The 22,400-nt window shown below is 30.4% G+C and overlaps 4 protein-coding genes across 4 annotated transcripts; all 4 read right to left on the reverse strand.

Moving 5' to 3' along the window:
* Positions 1-34: 34 nt before the first annotated feature.
* On the reverse strand, positions 35-1,462 carry LOC110608702 (peroxidase 64). The gene is made up of 4 exons (XM_021747980.2): positions 1,215-1,462; positions 910-1,098; positions 660-822; positions 35-565 (listed from the first exon to the last, which is right to left on the reverse strand). Exons 1-4 carry the CDS (start codon positions 1,422-1,424, stop codon positions 171-173), a joined length of 957 nt encoding a protein of 318 aa, XP_021603672.1. The 5' UTR covers positions 1,425-1,462; the 3' UTR covers positions 35-170.
* A 2,509-nt stretch (positions 1,463-3,971) lies between these two features.
* LOC110606094 (aspartyl protease family protein 1) lies at positions 3,972-9,230 on the reverse strand. Its single transcript, XM_021744850.2, has 10 exons — positions 8,772-9,230; positions 7,767-7,902; positions 7,345-7,583; positions 6,709-6,933; positions 6,468-6,603; positions 6,307-6,380; positions 6,086-6,185; positions 5,941-6,001; positions 4,581-4,652; positions 3,972-4,476 (listed from the first exon to the last, which is right to left on the reverse strand). Exons 1-10 carry the CDS (start codon positions 9,068-9,070, stop codon positions 4,253-4,255), a joined length of 1,566 nt encoding a protein of 521 aa, XP_021600542.1. The 5' UTR covers positions 9,071-9,230; the 3' UTR covers positions 3,972-4,252.
* A 4,514-nt stretch (positions 9,231-13,744) lies between these two features.
* On the reverse strand, positions 13,745-14,854 carry LOC110606103. The gene is made up of 3 exons (XM_021744862.2): positions 14,370-14,854; positions 14,224-14,275; positions 13,745-14,137 (listed from the first exon to the last, which is right to left on the reverse strand). Exons 1-3 carry the CDS (start codon positions 14,516-14,518, stop codon positions 13,949-13,951), a joined length of 390 nt encoding a protein of 129 aa, XP_021600554.1. The 5' UTR covers positions 14,519-14,854; the 3' UTR covers positions 13,745-13,948.
* Positions 14,855-16,594: 1,740 nt separating this feature from the next.
* On the reverse strand, positions 16,595-19,487 carry LOC110606086 (CSC1-like protein At4g35870). Its single transcript, XM_021744838.2, has one exon. The coding sequence runs from the start codon at positions 19,172-19,174 to the stop codon at positions 16,715-16,717; it is 2,460 nt and encodes an 819-aa protein (XP_021600530.1). The 5' UTR covers positions 19,175-19,487; the 3' UTR covers positions 16,595-16,714.
* Between the last annotated feature and the right edge of the window lie 2,913 nt (positions 19,488-22,400).

The following is a 22,400-nucleotide window of genomic DNA, read 5'->3' on the forward strand; positions in this document are numbered from 1 at the left end:
AGGAGAAAAATAAAATGCATACAGAATAAGAGAATTTTGTTAAAATGCAACACGAAATATTTCTTTTCTTGAAGGCAAACCGTAAATTATGACAATTATCATAAGTTGATAGATATATTTCCCATGATCGGATAGTGTAGAAATAATTGATTAGCCAAGAAATTCTTATATTAATTTACCACCCTGCAGTCCTTCCTAACCTCCTGGCCTCCTGTGATGCTACTCATTTTGATCATGGATTTCACAAACGCTTTGTAGAAAGTTTCCTTTGAACTAGCAAAATTTGAGACCAAAGCTTTAGTCCTAGTACTCGTGAGCAGAGTTTGGTCTGAAGAGAACAGGACCTTCCCTTGTAGGATCAACTTGAAATATGTGTTATCAAAGGTCGTTGAAGAAGGGTCCATGGTGGAACCTGCGTTCTTAGGGTTATTCTTTTTTGGGCAAATACTCCTTAACATTGCAGCAAATGATGGATTCATGGTGGGATCTATGTCATGAGTAGCATTGAAATTGTATATTCTGTTTTTGAAGGATGAACAGTGAGAAAACCCTAGAGTATGACCACCTGCACATCAGTAACTTGGTAAGCTTGTCTGAATTTTCTTGTTTGTAATGATGAAATAGAAGTAAGAATAGTTTTTGGGTTTTAGTTTCTTTACCTGAAAGAGCAACTAGATCACTCATGGACAGGCCTCTTTGGGAGAAGCTTTGCTGGAGCTGAGAGATGTTAAAAGTTGGAGCTGGCAATTGTATTGTTTCGCTTGCTTTTGATGTTCTTCCATCTTTTCTTCCTTTTGGGACGTCCCATGTTGGTCCTCCAGACTGCAGAAAAGCTACACGTATTAGAATCAAAACTCGAGATTTTGCTTCGACGTTTCAGTTTTCTGTCCCATAATTAAAATATCTTACTAGTACAACTGCATCCCTTGCTGCTAATGCCAAAATATCAGCACAAGACACCACCCCAGGGCACGAAGCTTCCACTTCTTTCTTGGCATTGTCAATGACGTAAAAAGCATGCAAAGAAACATTTGGAGGTCCATCCTTCTCTGCTTTGTTGCTGCCTTTGGAACTTAACAGCACAGACCCATCACAGCCCTTGAGACAACAAATTCAAAGGAAACAATTATGTAAGAACACATATCAAAAACGTTACCTTGAAAGAAATGCAATATGAGTTAAGTGCTTGGTGATTAATTAATTATGATACTAACCCTTATAAAACAGTCATGGAAATGCATGCGAAGCAGAGCTGCAGGGACTGTTTTATCTTTCATGGCAGCTTTCTTGACTGCATCTCTAACAATGGAGTCAACATCGGGACATGTTTCTTTGTAGTAATTCAAACTCAGCGCATTGCCTGGTGAAATAATCGAAAATATGAGAATTGAGCTGAAGAATAAGGCAAGAAGAACAGAAGCCATAGAGAATATGTAAATTACTGAGATTTATAATTTTCATGGGAACCAAACAAGTTATAATTATCTATTTATAGAAGACAGACTATGAAAACGTAGTAGCTATTGCCTGTTGCATGGCCCCTCAGAAACATGAATTAGTTAAGGAATTGATACGAGAATTTAATAATGGAGTAGTATATTTTAAGCATCTTCATCATAACACATTAGCACTAGCTAAAGCTTATGGTACATGAACAATATTCATTTCTTTTTTTTTTTTTTTGTCTTGACGTTCCTACTGCTGCTTCATGTCCAATAATTCATGGACATGAGTGCATATGCTCGGATTCAATAGTTCATTAATTGCTAATTAATTTTCATCGTTTAATTTGGAGACTGCATGGCCACACTAATTTTGGAAGAGTTTGTCCTGGTGATTATTTTCGTTCATGGATTATTATATTTAAATATTCAAATTAGCATGAAAAGAAAAAGCAACTGGTGTCGGTGTTTAATTTCAAAACGTCCATCACTGATTGTTGAAGGGTAGTTGAGGTTAAGCAATCAAATTGGTTATTTGTTTTTCAAGTCAAAATTTGTGTTTTACGTCTCTGCTTTATTAAAATATATATTTAAAAAGAATAAAAAAAGTTAAATTGTTATCTTATAATTAAAATTTTTAATTTTAATTTTTTATTTTAATTAATGTACATTTAATTTTCTAAAAAATATTTTAATTCAATCTCATCTAATAATTCTCCTCTTATTATTATTATAACTGTATTGACATGCGTTAGAGCTCATTGGATAATTACAATAGAGGCCTGAAGTTGGGTAATACACAGAATCAACCCAAACAAAAGGCCCAACCAAATAAGCTCACCCCAAGAAGAGATCACACCGGAGCTTCGAGACGTGCTGGACGCACCACCGTCCGCTGCCTTAACAACAACCAAATGAACTGGCACTGCCTTGCTTAGTTGGAGACGAATATTTTAAGAAAGTAAAACTTTTCGTAAGAGTAAAAATCTCTCTTCTTTCATTTACATTATTAAATTAATCTGTTGAAAAGCAGAGCATTAAGGTAAAATTCAAAGCCCCTGTTAGCTTATTTGGTGATGAGAGTAAGGATGGTGACGATGATGAGGAGATCAGTAATGAAAAGAGTAGGGTGAGGTGATTGACTGTTTCTGTAATTCTTTCCTGCAAAAAGTTGTCAATTATGACTGTGTGTGCTAAAAGTTGTCAATTCTTTCCTGTTAAAAATAAATGCATATTCAAAATTAAAATTTCAGAAAGCATTGGTCCAGACGCTTGATTGCTTCTCAATACTTTAGATGCCATCTTTTTCAGAATTTTGTGCTTTTAGACGTTTTCTCTAAATCTATATGCCAATACAAGTCTTTGGTGGGTTCTTTGGAACTTTCATTTTGGGCAGAAAGCTAATTAGTTGGCTATTCTTCTGTATCATCTGCCACCTTCACTTTTTCACTGTTGTTTTTGAACAGAAGAATCTGTGTTCCTCTTCAGGCACTACAATGCTGTAGTCAAATGTGATTCTGTACAAAGCTTGTGGTGGAATTGAGTTGAAAGATCTGCTTGATCTTTAGATTAGTTCCTGACTGATTGGAATTTAAACATCCACCTCCTGGTTTTTCAATGGAGGTATATGTTTCATTTACCATGCGAAGTATTTCTAATTTTTGTTATGGACAATAGTTTTAAAACATTGATACCCTTCAACAAATGAATTGAGGTTTCTAGAATCTACTCCAATAAGTTTGCAGCCACCAAAAGGGCTTATTTCACCATAATCATCGAAGCTGTCATTAATTTTCTGCTTAAAACTCATTGTTGCTAGATTTTGCTAGAAAGTTTCAGCTGCATCTTTTGCAAGATAACCAAGTTTTCCTAATATACATAGTTGGTCATCAAATGATAATATCTGCCCAATTCTCGACAATAAAATTTGGCAAGAGCGACCTTTTTCAGCTGGCAACAAAATACCCATTGTTGATTATGATGACCCTATTCATTCTACTTCAGCTGCCTTCAACAATTTTTTTAGGGGAATTTTATCTTTTATTATGATTTTCTCCCCCTTTTTCTTTTGAGAAAAAAATTAAGATACAAATTGTAGTTCAAAAAAATCTCACCTAATCTTTCCAAGAAGAAAGTGAATGATGATCTCTTTGAGTGTTTTGATAAACTAGAATTTTTAGCTGTCCTTTTTCTGTTTCTTTCCATTTGATGGTATGATTCATCTCGCTTTAAATGAATATGAATTCTAATAAAATTGAATTTATTTTCTTTAGAAATAAAAATTTTATGAGTTCAAAAAAAAGAAAAATTATTTCATTCCAAACAAGAAATTTGATAAAAAAAAATAAATTGAATTGAATTTTTAAAAAATCTTTGATTAGAGATTTTATGTTTGCTCCAACACAAATATATATTGCACTGAAAAAGGGGCGCCTGCAACAGCTAGTTAAGATGATAGTGATTCTTGAGCTTTCAAATGCAATGAAACAACTTTAAAAGACAAAAGAAATAGAACATTAACACCAAGAGTATCTATGTCAATAACTAGATTATAGTATAACAACCAAATTACAAAAAGTACTATCAACTCCAAGAATTGTATACCAAAATGTAACGCTACTATATCATTTCTACCTACTCATGGTCTACATGCATTTACAACCACAGGATGAAATCAGATTTGCTAAGACCAAAAATTTAATAGCAAGCTAATGACGCTTTCTATTTTGCTGTGTACCTGTACTCGAAAGAACTGTCTGTCTGCGTACTGTGTATATAATACAAGAATACATAAATGCCTCAGGAACGAACTAAAAAATAATCAAATGGTAAAAAAGTGAAAGAAGAACCATCATAAATGCAAAAGTGAATGGGTTCAACTGAGGTGAATGATTCCCTGAAGGTGCTGGATCCCCAAATGCATTAGGATTTTTCTCATTCCCGGCGGTGGCTTCTGGATTGACTGTTGTAGTTGGTGACCCTCCAGGAGATATTGGATTGACAGGAAGTGTGTTGGTGTCTAGAAGATCATAACCTGCAAACAAATCACATCATAAAAAATTAGTGCTTGAAAGGACAAGGAAGTGTTTATGTTTTATCTAATCTAAAATGGAATTGGTACATGTGTAATGTACTCACAGTTTGATGGCTTCCAACCCAATACGTTCTTTTCACGATCAAAAACTATACGATAACCCGTCATGAAATTTTCTGCATTATCATAATAATTCAATATTTTAGCACAGTTGTCAATAAAAACATGTAGTCATGCAAGAAAATAAAGCAAGAACAAGTTTCTTTCTTTAATCTCTACGCAAGTGAAATGCCCAATTCAGAAAACCCTGTATAGTTTTTAGGGCTAGTTCGGATGTGGCCGGGAGAACAAAAAGCTGGGCTAAAACTGCTTTTAAATTGACTAAAAGACGTTGAAAAAAAAGCACTATCTTAAATGTTGAAAAAAGCAGTTTGAAAAACATGTTGTGCTTTGCTAAGCTTTCATGACTAAAATACATCAAATTTTAAATAAAATCAAAATGTAAGGCTTTAACAAACATTTTAGATAGTAGTTTTCTCAAAAAACAGCACAAAACCATAGTGTTTTCTCCAAAAACAGCATCATAACCAATACATAAAAAAATAGAAAATAGAAAATTGACCATTTCATAGAATTGAAGGCCTCTCTACACTCCAAACACCCCAAAGTGACGGGCCACAGGCAAGTTCCAGTCCGGTTTCGAACCGGAAGCACTAGTACATACTTCATAGAGCTTTATGGTTTGAACTGACTTCATCCAAAATGGTTACAGATCAAAACAGTTTTGGTTCTTGTTTCAATTCGGCCTTAGTTTGAGACTTTTTTAAAACTAAAACTACAATAGTATTGATTTTTTTAATACATAGTTTTGGAAGATTTTGATTTATAATGCATCTTTTATTTTGCTTTTTAGAAAATAAAATTATAATAATAAAGGGAACCAAATCAACTAATACAAATCTTTTTAAGAAAAAAAATTTTCAAAGTTGGGGCAGTTTCGGCTCAAGACAAATGGTTCAGAGTAGCTGGTTTCAGTCCTTGTTCGAGCAAAGGAGACCTGCAGTCCTAATAAATGGTCCCAGTTCAATTCCAGAACTAGAACCATGGACCAGTTCACGGTTTGAATCAAACCGTGGCCATGTCTACCCAAAGGCTAAAGAAGAGGGGCTCCTTTTTTGGTCTTCACTTCTTAAAGAAATAATCAAATAAGTGGTAAAAAAATTTATTCAGCATAAACTTCACCTTTCCACAATGTAGCATACTAAACTTTTCTTTTAGGATAGCCGAAAAACACATTGATATTGGAAAAGGAATATAACTATAACTCTTGGGTTTTGTTTTGCTATAGCAATGAAATATTTTTCTAGAATATCAATGAAGAGTGTCTAAGATCAAATTCAAATTAAATAGCAAAAGTTATGCAACAAACTTCAGAAATAACAGATTCTGTAACAAGAAACTCACGTCCGATGATATTCACATCTCCGCTTTTAACAACTCCCAGACAATATAAATTTGCATTTCCCTGTAGATATATTAAATTAAAAAACTTCAGTTGTAAGCCAGAAGGCATGAATAAGATATCAGAACACTGGAGGTAAAACTTTACCGGAATGCTAACTATTACTATGGGATCAGTGACATTAAATTGACTTCCACCTTCCATAACCAAGTTCACAGTTGGTATCTCCAGATCCGTCTGATTAGAGCTGAATTTATGTGAAAGTCAGTGGTTATCCTAAAGGGGTCATAACATATGCATGAATACAAAAAGGAAAAAGGGGAAGAAAGGGAGGAGGTGAGGAGAGAGTTCGTTGAGATATAATTTACCTTATCTCATAACAATAATCAAAAGGTAACTCAGAACTAGATAAATAGCGTTTGTTTTTTGCCTGGTTATTGAACTGCAAATATTAACATAAAGGGTTAGTATCAGAATGAAAGAGAATTGAACTTTGGAAGTATCAAGCCAAAATACTGAAGATACTTACACTCTCAGATATAAAGGAATAGGCTGGATCATTTAGGTATGTAAATGAGGTACCAGTGTCAAAAATTGCAGTGAACGCAAGATTAGAATCATTCACACCCACATTTATTTTGCTGATGCTGATGTTATAGGTTGGACTGATATTCAAGTTCCCACATGAAAATCAGGACCATGTCAATGTCATGGGATTCAGGTATAAATAGAGGACATTGCAAATGAAGATTCAGCAAGCGTGCACTTACTGTGATTGCCTCAGATTGAAAGGTGTTTCTCCTTGGTCTGAGCTTCCTGTATCTCCAAAAGTGATTCTCCCAATTCCATCAGGTCCAAAACACATAGAAAAGGAATTGGAAGTTAACCCTTCTCTTGCTAAAGTACTAGGAACAGATACGTTTCTCATACCAAGGCCAAATAAGCCATTGGGAGCTGCCCCATCCAAAAAGGAACCAGTTTGCCTTTGACCACAGCTGCAAAAAGAGCAGAAAATTAAGAACAATAATTCCATAAAGAAGTAATAATTTTTGAAATACAAATGGTGTAAGCTCATAAAAGAAGAAGAAGAAGAAGAAGAAGAATAAAACACAAGCAACACACTCCCTGATCTATACAAACTCAAGGGAGTTTGTAACAGAACAATAACAGACTTTTCTCGAAGTCTTTGGTATGCGATTGATCTTCCAAGGATTTACAATCTCACAATGGAAAAACCATTTTCACTTTAGGTCAAAAAAAGTGCAATTCTAATCCTATTGTTCACAATTAAATTCAAGAGGGTAACATCTGTATTCATATTACACAATGAAAATCCCCAGAAAACCTAGTTTCTTGCTATTAGGAAAAACTACATATCAGTTCTCGAAACAATAAAAATTACCCACCCAAATGTGATCGTTGCATTATGAGCTTTCGGTTGAGTATCATCGGTAGTCAAATGCAATAAATCCTCTACCAAGAACCCACTTGAAGAAGTGTTTTCAGAAAGATATAAAACTTGATATGGACAAGCACTTGGAGAGGAGGAGGAGCATTGACTTTGCTGTGAACACAGTAAGCTGTTGCAGGCAACCGTTTTGCTTGTTGATGAGTTATTGGGGCTGTAAATATTAAGCTGTATTTGCTGTTTGATTAAAAAGAAAAATCCATCCGATATCACATTAGGCTATTTGTCTAAAACAAATAATACAAAATTTCAAGTTTAGATTTGTAAAAGACCGACTCCAGAGCATGAGGAGGAACCCAGAAAATGATGCCAGACAAAAATTAAGAAACAGCAAGAAAAACAAACAACATAATGGAGTACCTTCCCAGATGAAGTTTGCAAGCCACGGACGCAACTCGTACAATCACATGGTAACCAGAAGAGATCACTGCCAGTGTCCAGTGCTACAAGAAATGATAAACTTGGCGTCCCAACCAAAACTTCTGCGTAATGTAAACTGCAAAATGAAAAAGAATTAATTATCTTGATCCCATGTTTGGTTGCCCAGAAAATTTAAGTGCAACAATTAGTGCGCGCGCACGCACAAGAGGAAAAAAAAAGGAGAAAGACGAGTTTCTAAACAGAACTTTCAGCATATTGGCCACTAAAATGATTATTGATTGCCTGCTCTATTTCTTTATTATTATTATTATTATTATTCCGAGGCTAAATGATAAAAGGAAAAAAGAATATATATTTTTAGTTTTCCCAATTGATCATAATTTGTAATATTGTTTTCAATTTTATATTAAATTAAATTAAACTAATTAATTGGTAAAAAATAATTTATTTTTACTTTATATATAGAAAGGAAAATTTAATTGACTAATATTTAATTTAATAATTAACATTTCTTAAAGTTATTTATTTTCAACATACTGTAAAAGAAAACATTTATAATAAAAAAATAGGCTTAATTTTGAATAGAATTATTTTAAAAATATTTTTATTCATTTGAGGATAATTATAAAAGTAAAAAATTACTAAAATTCAAAAAATTAATTAACATTAATGATTGTCATTAATAAATTATTTAAATATTGAAATTAAAATTATTTAAAAATTAAAGGTTAAATTAACAAAATTAAATGATTTTGAGCAATAAGACTGAAAAATTTTAACCTTATCATTATTTTTCCTTTTTAAATAATTTAGCCTTATCATTATTTTTCCTTCCAGTTTCATCCAGTTTTTCTCAGAGACCAAACACAGTAAAAACAATTCAGACCAACCAAACGTCCAATTCCCAAGCATCATGTACAATAAAACAGTCCTATCTAGATAAGAACTGAAGAAGTAAGATTATTAAAAACAAAGAAGTCTTACAATCCCAGAGAACTGATCCGAATAGTTTCGTTCCCGTCAAAGAAAGTGAGAGGAGTGGAATTATCAGCAGTAGCAAGTCGACGGCCATGGATTAATCGGTCACGGTGAGCCATAGAAGCATAATACTGGAGAGTACCCTTGTCTGGCAAGTCATCAAGGGCTAAAATCCCCTTGACCGGATCCGAATACCGATGGTGAATATCGAATCCGAAAGTACCAAACCCGTAACAGCTCCTCGACAACATTAACAGCAACAAGAAAAGCATAGAATTGTAAGAAAAATAAGACGACCACGACATTAGAATTGGGAAGCAAATGGATCTGAGAGATCAGAGAGATGGATGAAGGATGAGGAGGAGGCTTCTCTAGATGAAGGAAAGGAGAGTCGTCTCCGTTTTGACAGAGAGAGAGAGAGAGAGAGAGGTGAGCTTTGTTCGGAGTTTATTTATAAAAGTTTTTCGCTTTCACTTAATGTATGTGTGTGTCTTGTCCGTGTGAAGAAGAAATCGCGGGTGTTTGGTGCCATGTAAGGTTGGGGAGGTGGCTCCTACTTTAATTTTGAAATATCGTTAATGGCAGTGGGGCCCTTTGAATTTTCTGCATTTTGCAATTATGCCCCACCTGCCCATGCCCTTTACTTTTGTTTTTTTTTTTTTCTACCGAGCCAAGTCTTAAGTGGAGTTTTACTATTATTTTTACTTGAATACAAATTTGATTAGTTGATTGTTGTCATTGAAATGCATTAAATATAAAGGCTTTGGTTTCTCTCCAAAAGAAAAAAAAAATCTTAGTGGCTTTTGATGAAATTAATATTTTTATGATCAATGTTATAATAATCTCAAATCATTTTGGTTAATAATTTTTTAAAATATGTTAAAAGAAAACTCGATATTTTTAATATTTATTTTACATTATAAAATAGTGTGTGTATTGTTTTGAGAATCCCAAATTAAACAAAAAAAATGTGTATCGTATTAAGATTATTATATATTTTAAATATTATCTTTAATTATATTTTAATTCTAAAATATTAATAGATTGTATAAATAATTTATAATATTGAAGGTCTTAATTAAAATTCATATTATATTACAATATTATTTTTTAGTACAGAATATAAAATGCCGTTAATCTATTACTCCTTATTCAGTCATTCACATTAATTGAGGACATATATGCGATGTCGGATGAGGGGAAGTCAGCAAATACAGTGCATCTGGCTTTTAAACTTTTTGACTCGCCAGATAACCTATTAAAAGCTGCAAAGAAAAAAGGACTTTTAAGGCAATAAAAAGCACAGGTAGAGGAAATTCGTAAAAAATAAAAAGTTGAGGGTCTAGTTTGCAAAATGAGTAAAATGAAAGGACAAAAAAATAAAAAAGAGAGTTAGATAGAAGTAGTTGGCGAAAGTAAACTGTTGACATCAGAGGGAGAGAGTGAATAATTGCTGGGTATCTAAGCTGAGTCCGCCACCTATACGCTTTGCTAATAATCTATGATTTCCGATCTAAGTCCGCATTATTCATATATTTAATTTCAATAATTTTATTTTTCCTATTTTTACATAGAAATTATAAATATTTGAAACATAAATTTTATTTCAAAATTATTAATATTTCAAAATAATTAGATTAATAAACTTGTAAGAACCGTTAACGGCCACCTTTCAATTTTAGGACCACAAGACTTTGGAGACGTGCTGCGGTAGAGAAGTTGGATATGCGTAGGATGTTAAATCAATATTATTTTTAATTTATAATTATAATAAATAGATTTATGATGCATGTGGTGGAGAAGGTGATATTTTTATAACTATTTAATTAAGGCAATATTTATGTTTGATTTACGATGAAATGATCAAACAAAGAAATCAAATTAAAATTGAAAAATAAAAAATATATATATAAATATAAATAAAATATAATATAATTAGAAATGTTAATAAGTATATGTATAAATTGATTTTAAAATGTAAAAATAAATATTCTTTTTTAAAAAAAAATTAGTTATTCTCATTTCGTTGTAGAGTTATAATAATATTTTTTCAAGATATAATAAAATCAAAATAATTTTATAATTTTTTAGAATAAATTCAAATTAAAATTTTAGAGAAATTATAACAAAATATATAAAATTTTAAAGTGATTGTTCGTAATTGTTGAATACACCTTTCAATTGATTGAAAATAAAAATAATATTTATTATAATATAATTTCTATCTCAATTATGATTTATAATATAATATATTAATTTTAAATTTCTTTTAAAATTTCTCCAAAATACTTTATATTTAAATTAAATTTTTTTTAAATATAAATATTTAAAAAATTTTATAATCTTCTTATATGAAATTTTTTATTCTTCATTTTTACAACTAATTTAAATAAATTATAAAATTATTTTTATAATATGAAATTTAATAAGGAGGACAAGAAAATCAAAGTCAAAAAAAGGGACGCCAAGCGGAGAAGGGAACGTCAAGAAAGAAACTTGCATTTATCATCATTCTCTTTTAAGATTTTTAGTGTTTTTTCAAACAGAGTGTATTTAAAGAAATTTTGCTTAATAAACATCTGGCGGTGAGTGACGGACCCGTTCTTTTCTTCTTTTTTTTTTTTTTTCCTCTTTTCCTTTTTTCATGGAAAATTACAACAAGAAACTAATAATTCCAATTATAGGTCCACTACCTCCTCGAAATTCCATTTTTTATGTTGAAAACTTATGAAATTAAACTTGTTTACATATTAGAGAAAACTGACTTGCGTAACCAGTAATGACTTTTTAATTAAATTATACCAAAGTATTTTCAAAATTAAAAGATTTTAAATTAAATATCAGTCAAAAGTAAATCAAGGTAAAATAATAATAATATATTTACAGAAAATCATGGTGCGGAATTCACGGGCAGACTCAAAGAGTCAAGAAGAAGGTTCTTAAAATGGGCCAAATTTGTTTGGTTTCAAACTTAATGGCCGAACGAAGACATGAGGCTCATAGAAATAATTTAAGGTCACGACCCAACTGGCCAACACGTTTTAACTCGGAGAATGGAAATTGAATGCTACACCACACAAAGCAAGATTCAATGGTTTTGATTCCTCAATCAATGGCGACCCAGTTTTAGCTTCCTTACAGAAAACTACTTTTATGTTTGCAAATGAAATGTCAACAGTCAACGGAAGATGAGTCGTTCAGCAGCAATGGATCTAGAAATTCAATTTAAAGAATTAATTTAAATAAATAAATATATATATTATATCTCATTTTATTATTATTTTTATTTTTTTATTATTATCATAAAATTATTGTTCATTTTTTTTTATTATAATAACATATAATTAACTATTATAATCTTATTCAATTTTATATTATTTTTAAATTAATTTATCATTAATTATTATTTTTTTAAATAATTATTTAAAATATTTTTTAATATTTAATAAAATTTAATATTTTAAAATAGTATAATTGAACAGTAATTTATTTTAGTATGTATAAAAATTAAAATAAATAAAAATTATAAAATAAAAAGATATAAAATAAATATATATTTAAAAAAATTTATAAAAAAAACTATTATAATTAAATTACGATTATTTTTATTTATTTTTTATTAATTAAAATATATTCTTAATAATATCATTATCGGTATTTATAAATATATTTTTTAATATAAATTATTAATCAATTATTTATGATTTATCACTATAAAGTAAACTTTTAATAATATTTATTATAAAAAAATTTATTTTCGTTATGATTATAATATATAAATTCATAAAAAAAAAATAATACTATTAAAATAATATAATATTTTAATATATAATTTATTATTAAAATTTATTTTTTAAAAAATATTTTAATCGATTAAAATTTATTTTTGTATAATTTCAATCATATAAATATATTAATAATTAAATGACATAAATAAAAAAAAATACTATCACTTAATAATAAAAATAATATATAAAATTAAATTAAATAATAAATGAATAATCTTAAAAAATATTTTAATGGAGACTTAAACTTGAAATATTAAAAATGAAAGATAAATTTTTGAATTAAAAAATAATAGAGAAGATGAAGGACTAAATAGTAAAAAAAATTTTAACAAATAGATTAAAAAGTTTGATCTTATAAAATATATTTATAATTTAATTAAGAAAAATTATCTGCATATCCTTAAAAAATTCAAAAAAAAATTTAACTTTTACAACAGCTCAACCAACAACATATCAAAATATTACTCCTTTGTATTTAGAGTCCAGTTTGAATACAACGAATGCGTGGATATTTGTATTCTTTTAATTTTCATATTTAGAATTAAAATTTTAATTAATTTATTTTTATTGTTTTTCGTTTCTGAAATGAAAGGGAAGAATTCTTTTTTTACTTGAAAAAAAAATTATTTCAAAATAAATAGAATTTATATGTACTTCAAACAAATCGGATGAAATTTGCTTTAATATTTTGGAGTTGGGCTGATTAGGATTTAAAAGCCTTCAAAACTTTAAGTATTTTTTTTTAAATTAAAAATAAAAAATTAAGAAAATAAAATTGAAATCTCTCAAATTTATTCAAATATATTTATCAGTAAAACAAGCCTATACCAAAACTTTGAGCTTTTATTCATTTAATTTGAAATTTCTCTGCAACTCCGGAGTTATTTTTTCACTGAAACAGTTTTACTTCCATCTTAATTTATCATATTATTCTTAATGATTTAAAGTATAGCTACTAAATTATTAGAATGTATAAAATTATAGGATTAAATTGTGAATAAAATAAAGAAATTATATTATTTGTGAAGTAATTTATTAATTTTTTAAAAAATTACAATAAATAAATAGTTGATTTCTAAAAATACAGATTAATATATATGTTTCAGTAAAATATAGAAAAAAAAAAAAAACAAAACAAAAACATAGAAAGAAGACGTTTTAACTGTTAGGATCCAACAATATGTACAAAGATATAAAAGAGTCTGTCCGTCTCATAGCACTTACAGAAAGAAAACCGACAATGCATGATTTGGGTTAGAACAAAAAAAAAACTCATACTAATTACTTAACACTACAAAAAAATTCTCAAAAAAGAAATGACATTTTCTGGTTTAGGAAATCCCATTTCATGGATGATACTCAATTCTCTCAACACTCTATTTTGAGTGGTGAGACTCAAATGGGAGATGCAGAGGTGAATCCAAACTTATCAGAAAGCTTGGTTCTTGTAAATGGCGAAAGAAGCTCCATTTGATGGATGAAATGCACGTCATGAACTAATGGATTATCTGTTCTTCCTGGCGGAGATCCTGAGTAACAAGATGGTGAGCATCCACTGCATATAGATTCTCTACCATCAATTCCCTGTAAATTACAAGCCAAAACCATTAGCATGTTTCTCAATTTGGAATAACAAAGTAAGCATGAATATAAACAACATTGTCACCAACCTTATCAGTAATCAGGTTCAGAATTCCAGTCCTTCCATCAGAAATCGGTTGGCTGATTGCGAAGAGCAAAAGGGATGCGTAAATAAGGGCCTTATAATGCATGCATTAAACAAGAAAAGAAGCATGAAAATATATGAATATTAAACCTGTGTTTGGTGCATTTGAGAAATTCAGGGATGGTAGGTCCGAGGCGGCGAGGCTTTGGGCAGAGGGGTTGGTTATTACCTCGAAAGCCAAGCTTGGTTGTGTCTGAACTTGAATCAACAAGGTTACTTTTGACTGGAAGATGATACATAGTCTCCTTTTTCTCTCTAAAACAAAAGTCACAATAAGCAAAAGACAAGTAGCAACTTTGAGGTGAGTTGCAATCCCAGTTTTATGATCATCTCTTTAGCCCTCATTGAAAATAAAAATTAGACATTTAGTTTAAAGATTAGCCACATGATTATAGAGAGTTTGAAGTGAGAAATCACTCCCAAGTGAAAGAGACAAGCATTTGGGTGGCTAAGAGTGAAAGAAGGATTGGGGGGGCTTGACTCCTAACTTTGCTCTATTTCGCTATCTGGCCTACAATTCATTTGGTCCAAGTATTAATTCTGCAACATTCATCTTGCTTCTGTTTGTCTTTTTCTTTTTTTCATGGAATTTATTATGCGCATTTTCAACATTTTTCTTTATTATTATTATTTTTTATATAATTTTTTCTTGACTTTATCTATTATATACTGTCCGTGGTTTTTTTTTTCTCTTGTAATCTAAATGGTTATCATCTGCCATGTTGATTACTGAGAAATTAATGAAATGACCCTTTACATTTGCAACATGCACAAGACTGTGTCTTGATAAATTATCTATTTGTTAATTCAATGGATAGCTCAGTTCCCCTTCCCCCCCGAAGCTGGCATACCATGATTGAACTTTGAACTGCAAATTGCATTAGAAAAAGCCTACGTGATGTCCTAAGTGGAAAATATTAGCTGTCTCGATTCCAGGACCAGTTAAATTAATATTTTATTAGACAGAAACAACCAGCTATAAATATGTTTTGCAGAATCAGACATTCCAGTTAATAGTCATACAGCACATACATATTTTATTCCAAGAGCTGCTAATAGTTAATTGGTTTCGCCACAACACAAGAATTTGGGGCCGAGCCGACCGTGGCATGTCCAAAACACAACTCGCAAATGGCTTATTTTTCGCAACCTTTTCTGGTGGTTATGATGGATTGCAATTTGGGATGCTCCTAGCTTCTTCTCAGGTTCTATATTTTCTCGAGAATAATAACGTTTTCACTAAAGCTCAAGTTGTCTGCAACCAGAAGGGACTTGGTTTTGATTCAAAGTATGGAGTTCTGATGGATGTTAATAGAGTTTCTTTTTTTCACGTCTTCAGTTTCTAGTCGGACTGAATTTTTGCATTGAAACTCAGCCAGTGTGACCGAATTGGATGGGTTTGTCAGGTTGGTGTTGGTGAGCCAGTTTCCTGTACGCGGACCAGACTTCCTGGTCTGTGCAATCTCGTTCTACAATTGTTTCCCATTGTTTTGCGTAGCACAGGACTAGAAATCTCCTCTTTATTTTCTTTCATTTCAAATTTATTTTCCTTTATTTCAAATGATTTATTTTACAAAAAAATTAAAGTATTTTCTTTCTAGAATTATGCATGATTCTAATTTTTTTTTTTAAATTAAAATTTTTGAAGTTAAAAAACTATGTAGAGAATTTAATTGTAAAGAAATATTCAAATTGAAATTGCAATTACATTGAATTTTCATAATCAATATTGAAATTGCATTGATGGCAGTCGTCAACAAGGATAGGAAGAACCCAACACAAATATGGACGAGAAGAAAGAGAAAGAATTGGAAGAAACGGTAATTACAAGGTTACTCATTAAATCAACTTAATCATCTCTGTTAGACTTCACTTGCTAACAAATACAAATTATACTATTTATTTTTCAATATATAGAAATGGAGATGATAATAATAATAATAATAAAATAATTACATGATGAACATTCTAATAACAATAATCATAATAATAATAATAAAAGTATCCATGCATCTTCCACCAGCAAACGTTTCAAAAGTTTCTAGCCTGACTAAAACGCCACGACCTCTTCTTATTTTAAGATAAAGCCTCAAGTAGAAAGCATGGCACAAGAACAATCTAAATGAAACATTGTTGTGATGCCAGGCAACAATCCTATGTCCAGAGGAAAACATCAATATGAAAAAACAAATAGGCAACTGGTGGACACACATCAGCACAATCCAAATTATAAAGTCAAGACCCTTTCCCTACACAATTATGTAGAAACAGAATGGAGAAGCAAAATCTTCAAAATTAGAAGCTAGTCAAGCATTGAAAAAGAAACAAAATTATATGCAAACCGAAACAAACAACCCACATGAACACCATAGAAGATTTTTGCCTCTAAAAGTTAATGGATATTCAACTAATACTGAACAGTGTTAATATTCATATCATGAATTATACGTATCCCAGTCAAACCTGGGTTGTGAGAAAAGCTCATAATCAATGGGTCCATCTACAATACTGTCAATGGTCTGGATGCCTTCCAAAAGAGCTGATTGAAAGCCATCACTATCAGAAGGCAATAGTTTGTACATTACCAACAATCCAAGAGTGAAAATGGCTTGCAACTTCGTGGAGTCACCTTGGACTGAAAAGAATAAAAGCATTGAAAGAAGGAACAAATCAACACAGAACCGCATGATACACAGTACTGTGTCCATCAACCTCCCATCATTGCCAGCAGGAAACCCCCGGACCCTATATATGAAAAGGAAGTTGTACTTGTCAACCACATACCTATACCCAAAATAAATCGCACCAACTGGGACCACAAGTGGAGCAAATGACGAATATATCATGGTCAGGGCAAATATTGTCAAATTAAATGCATAATATTGTGCAAAATCAAATTTCTGCTTGGGAATGGGAGAGGTTCTGCTGATTGGATATTCAGAAAGATCTTGTCCATCTGGATAAAATCCAGTTGATCTGGGAGAGTCAAACACATTATCATGCATCAATGGTCTCTGAAGATTGTCTATCATCTGATTTTCCAGGGGGTACTCTTCACTTCGCTCTGGTACTAACTGAAGCATGTCATTCTTCCGAAATTTCTTGATCTTTTTCTTTATCCAAGGGATTGGAGCCAAGAGATCAAAAGAAATTCCCAAGAAGGTGCTTGTGATTAGAAATGCAAGAGAAGAAAGGCAAGATCTTGACAGGAATGATGCACTCATATATTGCTCAATCCTCTTGCAATCTTCTCCATCTAAATAACACCTTCCCATCTTCAAGATTGCACCTTCTAAAGAAGACTCCACCAGAGCTCTCAATAGAATAAGATTTACAAGGAAGAAGCAAACCATCTTTAGAAGTGCAGCTCTTTGCTCCCCAGACACAGTTAGATGCCGTTCAAACTTGGAAAGATAAGAAAGAGCTGAAGGAACTATTATATACATGCTCACAAATATTATAACATTGGGCAAGAACTGGAAAATGAGAGATGCAAACCAGCTGGAACTTTGCACCCAAGCCAGCCACGATTGAGCATTATCCATTGCTTCTGCATTAATAATCCGACCAGCACTCGTCAGGGCAGTTATGACTGCAAGAGGAGAACTGAAGAACAAGAGCATCAAAAGTAAGCATGTGTTTACAAATGATCTCCGTAGGTTCAGTGACAGCTTTGTTGAACCCAAATGGTTCCAGTAAATATCTGTTGCCAATGGGGCTCGTTCAACTTTCCATTGGTTCCTCTGTAGTCGCAACTCCATAACAGAGAAGAACTTGCCAAAACGCCTTTTCTTCTCATTGCGGAAGTCCTGAACAGCTTTATTAGCTGTATAAACATCCTTAAAAATCACAAATGCAACTCCTGCACTTGGTGCACGGCCTTCTTTGTATGCTGCCAAATCGTTCTCTAACTCTGCTCTTGTTTCTTGTAATTTCCTCAACTTCTCTTCGTCTGTGTAACCCAATCCAGCCATCATCTGATCCCACAAAATTGTTACTCTTCCGCACAAATAAATCAGCCAGCTCCTTAATCTCCCCATGAAACCCTCCCCCACAGTGTCATTATCATTCTCTTCAGGCAAGAGTCTAGAGTCAATTCTAGCAACTAACCAAGTAATTTCATCTCTCACTCTAACCAACTCAGTGGCTAAATCATCCAATGTACACAAATCCATAGGAACAATAACCTTATACACCTTACCAGGATATCTATGTTGAAAATACTCGCGCAACACAACCCTATCATCCCCCAAACTCTTAGGCAACCCCTGTACCATGATAGTAAAAATCGCAGTAGAATTCGCATTTGGGTCGCTCAAATTTCCATACCCATCCCTAAATCTAGTAATCTTCAGCCTCTCTTCAACAACAGACATACCAAAATGCACTAATACAACAACAACAACAACAAACGCAAAATGAATCCACAGATAACCCGAACCTTTTTTGATATGATTTATCGTCGTCTTGGAGAATTGATCATCAAGTACTGCAGTCCCAGCATACAGATTCAAGGGAAGAAGAACACAAATTGATAAAAACGCAATGGCTAAGAGCACAACAAAGCTTCCACCTTCAATTATGAGGAATTGGGCGGCGTCGGCTCCACAGTGACGGGCAATCTCTCTCCCAGTGGCATGCCATACGGCGAGAAGCTTAGCAGCAAGAGCAGAGGGGCCAGGAATTCGACGGTGGTCACTGCGAAGCTTGACGAAAATAAAAATAAAGACACAAAAGAACAAACCGATGGCGGAAATATTGAGAAGGTACTGGATGTTGCCGTACCAAGCGCCGGGGAAATCATCGTCAGAGTCGCCGGAGGGGGAGGAAGAAGGGGTGAGATGGAGAGAGCGGTTCATTGGAGAGACTGGGGAGATGAAGAGAGGTGGGTCCATAGGAAAATCGGAAAGGTAATCTAGGGTTTATAAGAAATATCGGAAGGTTTCCTTCATGAGGTGGATATAGAAGAAAAAGAAAAGAGTAAAAGAGAAGAGAAAAGCAAGGAAGATACGAGGGGATTTCTCTTTTTCTTCTTCTCCTCCTCTTGTTTTCTTGTTGTTTTCTATTTGTGCTTTGGAGACAGAGGAAGCCGACACGGTCGTGGTGGCTGGCTGGCTCTCGCTCCCGCTGACGCTGCCTGCCTGAATGAAACCAATAGAGCCTAAATCCGCAGGCCTGTGTTTTCCGTTTCCTTGTTTGTTTTGCTATAGATTGAAGGCCTAAGCTCAAACCCAAATAAAAGATATTGGATCTTTCTGGGCTCTTATTCTAAAACTCAAATTTGTAATTTTCCTTTCAAATTAAATATATATTTAAATATTTACTTTAAAACCATGTTTAAAAAAAATATTAATTTATAATTTATTTTTATTATTCACCATTGATTTAATCAAAATGAATTAAAATAAAAAAAATTATAAAAAACTTACTTTAAAAAATCTTATTCTACGCTACATCTTCTTTTAAGTGTAATGGGACTCTTTTGCTTTAAGAGTTTTATAAGAAATTAATTGAATTAATGTATTTTTTAATAATTTTATTAATTTCGTTTTAAAATAATACATCACTTTACAATAATTTATTTGAATGATTTTATTTCAAAGGAAGGGTCAGATTTTGTCTTTGGACATTGAGCCAAACTTATATTGAATCATTGATAGGGCTTTTAGTTTGTTTTTTTTTTTTTAACTACATGATTTTTAGACTTTTATTTGGTTGATATTCTAAACTTCATATTCTATCATTTGCAGTGAAATAAAATATTATCTATGGGCTAAAAAATAAATTACAGCCATTGACTCTAAATAATTTTCATAATTTTTAAATATAAATAGGTGAAATGATCATTCAACGCTAATTCATTAAGAGCGATAAAAATATGAGTTAATCACAATAAAAAACTATTTATTTTTTATTTTATTATAATTATACTTTATATTGTTAAAATTAAAATTTGATATTTTAAAATTATTTCAATTGTATATTATCGTTATTTCTAGAGTTAAAAATTAAAAAATTATTATGTCAATAAATTTTATAATTTTAAATAAATTATAGATTCTTTTAATTATTTAACTAAATCAGATTAAATAATTAAATATTTAATTTATATATTATTAATTTTGTTAAAATTCACTTATTTAGTATAATTTAAAAAAATATAGTAAATTAACATTATATTTAAGAGTTGAAATAATAATTAAAAAGTATTTTATTTATTTTTAATATTTTTAAACTTAAATATTATTTTAAATTAATTTTTAATACTTCACTTATTTAAAAAATTTATTTTTTTAACAATTATTTTAAAAGTAATGATAAATAATAAGTATATTAGATAGATTTAAGAAAAATTAGTTAATAATAATTTTAGTTAAAATAAGATTAAAATAAATTATTATTATTATAAAATTATTAATAAAAAATTAAAAAATTAAATAATAATATAAATAGTAATTTTAAATATATTTAATAATGAAATGAGTAACTTGATAATTTTATAAAATTTTAATTATATAAGTAATAGTATAGTAAATAAAATTTAATTAATAAAAAATAAAAATATAAAATAGAATTATAACACAAATAAAATATAAAATTTTCTATAATAAATTTAATTTTTATTGACGTAGTGTGATAGTGATGTAATAATTTTATTAATTTTTAATATTGATTAAAATAATTTTAAAAAGTTAAATTTTAATAAATAAAATAAAATATAAAATATAATTAAAATAAAATCAAAAGTAATGGTTTTTTCCATTAATTTTAAAAATATTTAAATATATTTAATTTGACATAACAAATTATTCAATTCCATTGAAAAAAATCTGTCTCGAGTTCTTATATTTTATTAGCTGTAGAATATGAATTTATTTTTTAATTGATTTTAGTCTAATTTAAATTTTAAATATTTTAATTTTAAAAACGATTTTGATATTAATGAATCAGTGAATATAATGTTACCTTCACCGAACATTTGTTTTTTTTTCTGCCTTTTCTCCCAAAATCCCACCATATCATTTATTTATTTATTTATATAATTAGTAGAATTTATTATGACCCTTCCCCTTTTGACTTTGTCTTGTAGAAGGGACAATTTCACTCTTACGATGATGAAATACATCGTTGAAAAAATTTGGATGTTGTGATATGTCAATTTGAGAATCCCATTAATTAATACTGTATTTTTAATTGGATTAAATAGTTTTTCGCTCAATTCTCTATTATTTTATATATAAATAACTAATTTAAAAAATTTATTAATTCAATTAACATTTTAATATATTATTTATTTTAGCAGTGATTAATTCATTTTTATAATTAATTATTATTAAATATTATTGACGAGAAAACAAAAAAGTGATGCAAATCAAGAGAAAACAGAAAATGAATGGAAGGGACAATAATTTGGAACGGGAAGATCTATTGTAAGGGCAATAGGCGCTACAACATGATGGGTAGTCGAGTAGAAGGATAAGTGTTTGTCAACGTGGCATTATGATTAAAGTAATTAATAGATTGCTGGAAATTTCTTAGATATACACCACATGCCTCGTATTATCTATTGACACGTTTCTTCAATTTCCATGAATTGCAAAATATGCAGACATAAGCAAATTTTGTAAAGCATATAATTAAAATTTGAAGAAAATACACACCGTAGTTCATCACAATATATTAATTATTTATGGTCAATTATAAATAAAAAAGTATTTTTTCCATTTAATTTAATTAAATCAAATTATATATGGAGAGAGTGATTTTTATTAGTATACTAATTAAATTATCTGGATTATTCAATGGTGAAAATGTTGAAATTTAAATTTAAAATTAAATATCAAAATTACCCTTTTATTTACCATCTCCCCGTTTTTTTCTTTATTCGCTCCTCTTTGCTACATTAAATAACATAAAACGGAACAAAATCAATAATAAAATCAATATTTGAAAACTGAAAATCAATGGAAATAAAAAAAAAAAGAAACATAAATTCAAAATTTCCAAATTTAAAAAGCGTGGCATTATTAAGGTCAATCGGTATTGTCTTCGAGGGATTGGTTGGTTTATAATCTCTAACTTATTTGGTAAAATTATCAAAAGCTGTTATTAATTATAAAA

This window comes from Manihot esculenta, chromosome 2, assembly GCF_001659605.2.
Source record: "Manihot esculenta cultivar AM560-2 chromosome 2, M.esculenta_v8, whole genome shotgun sequence".
Classification (NCBI taxonomy): domain Eukaryota; kingdom Viridiplantae; phylum Streptophyta; class Magnoliopsida; order Malpighiales; family Euphorbiaceae; genus Manihot; species Manihot esculenta.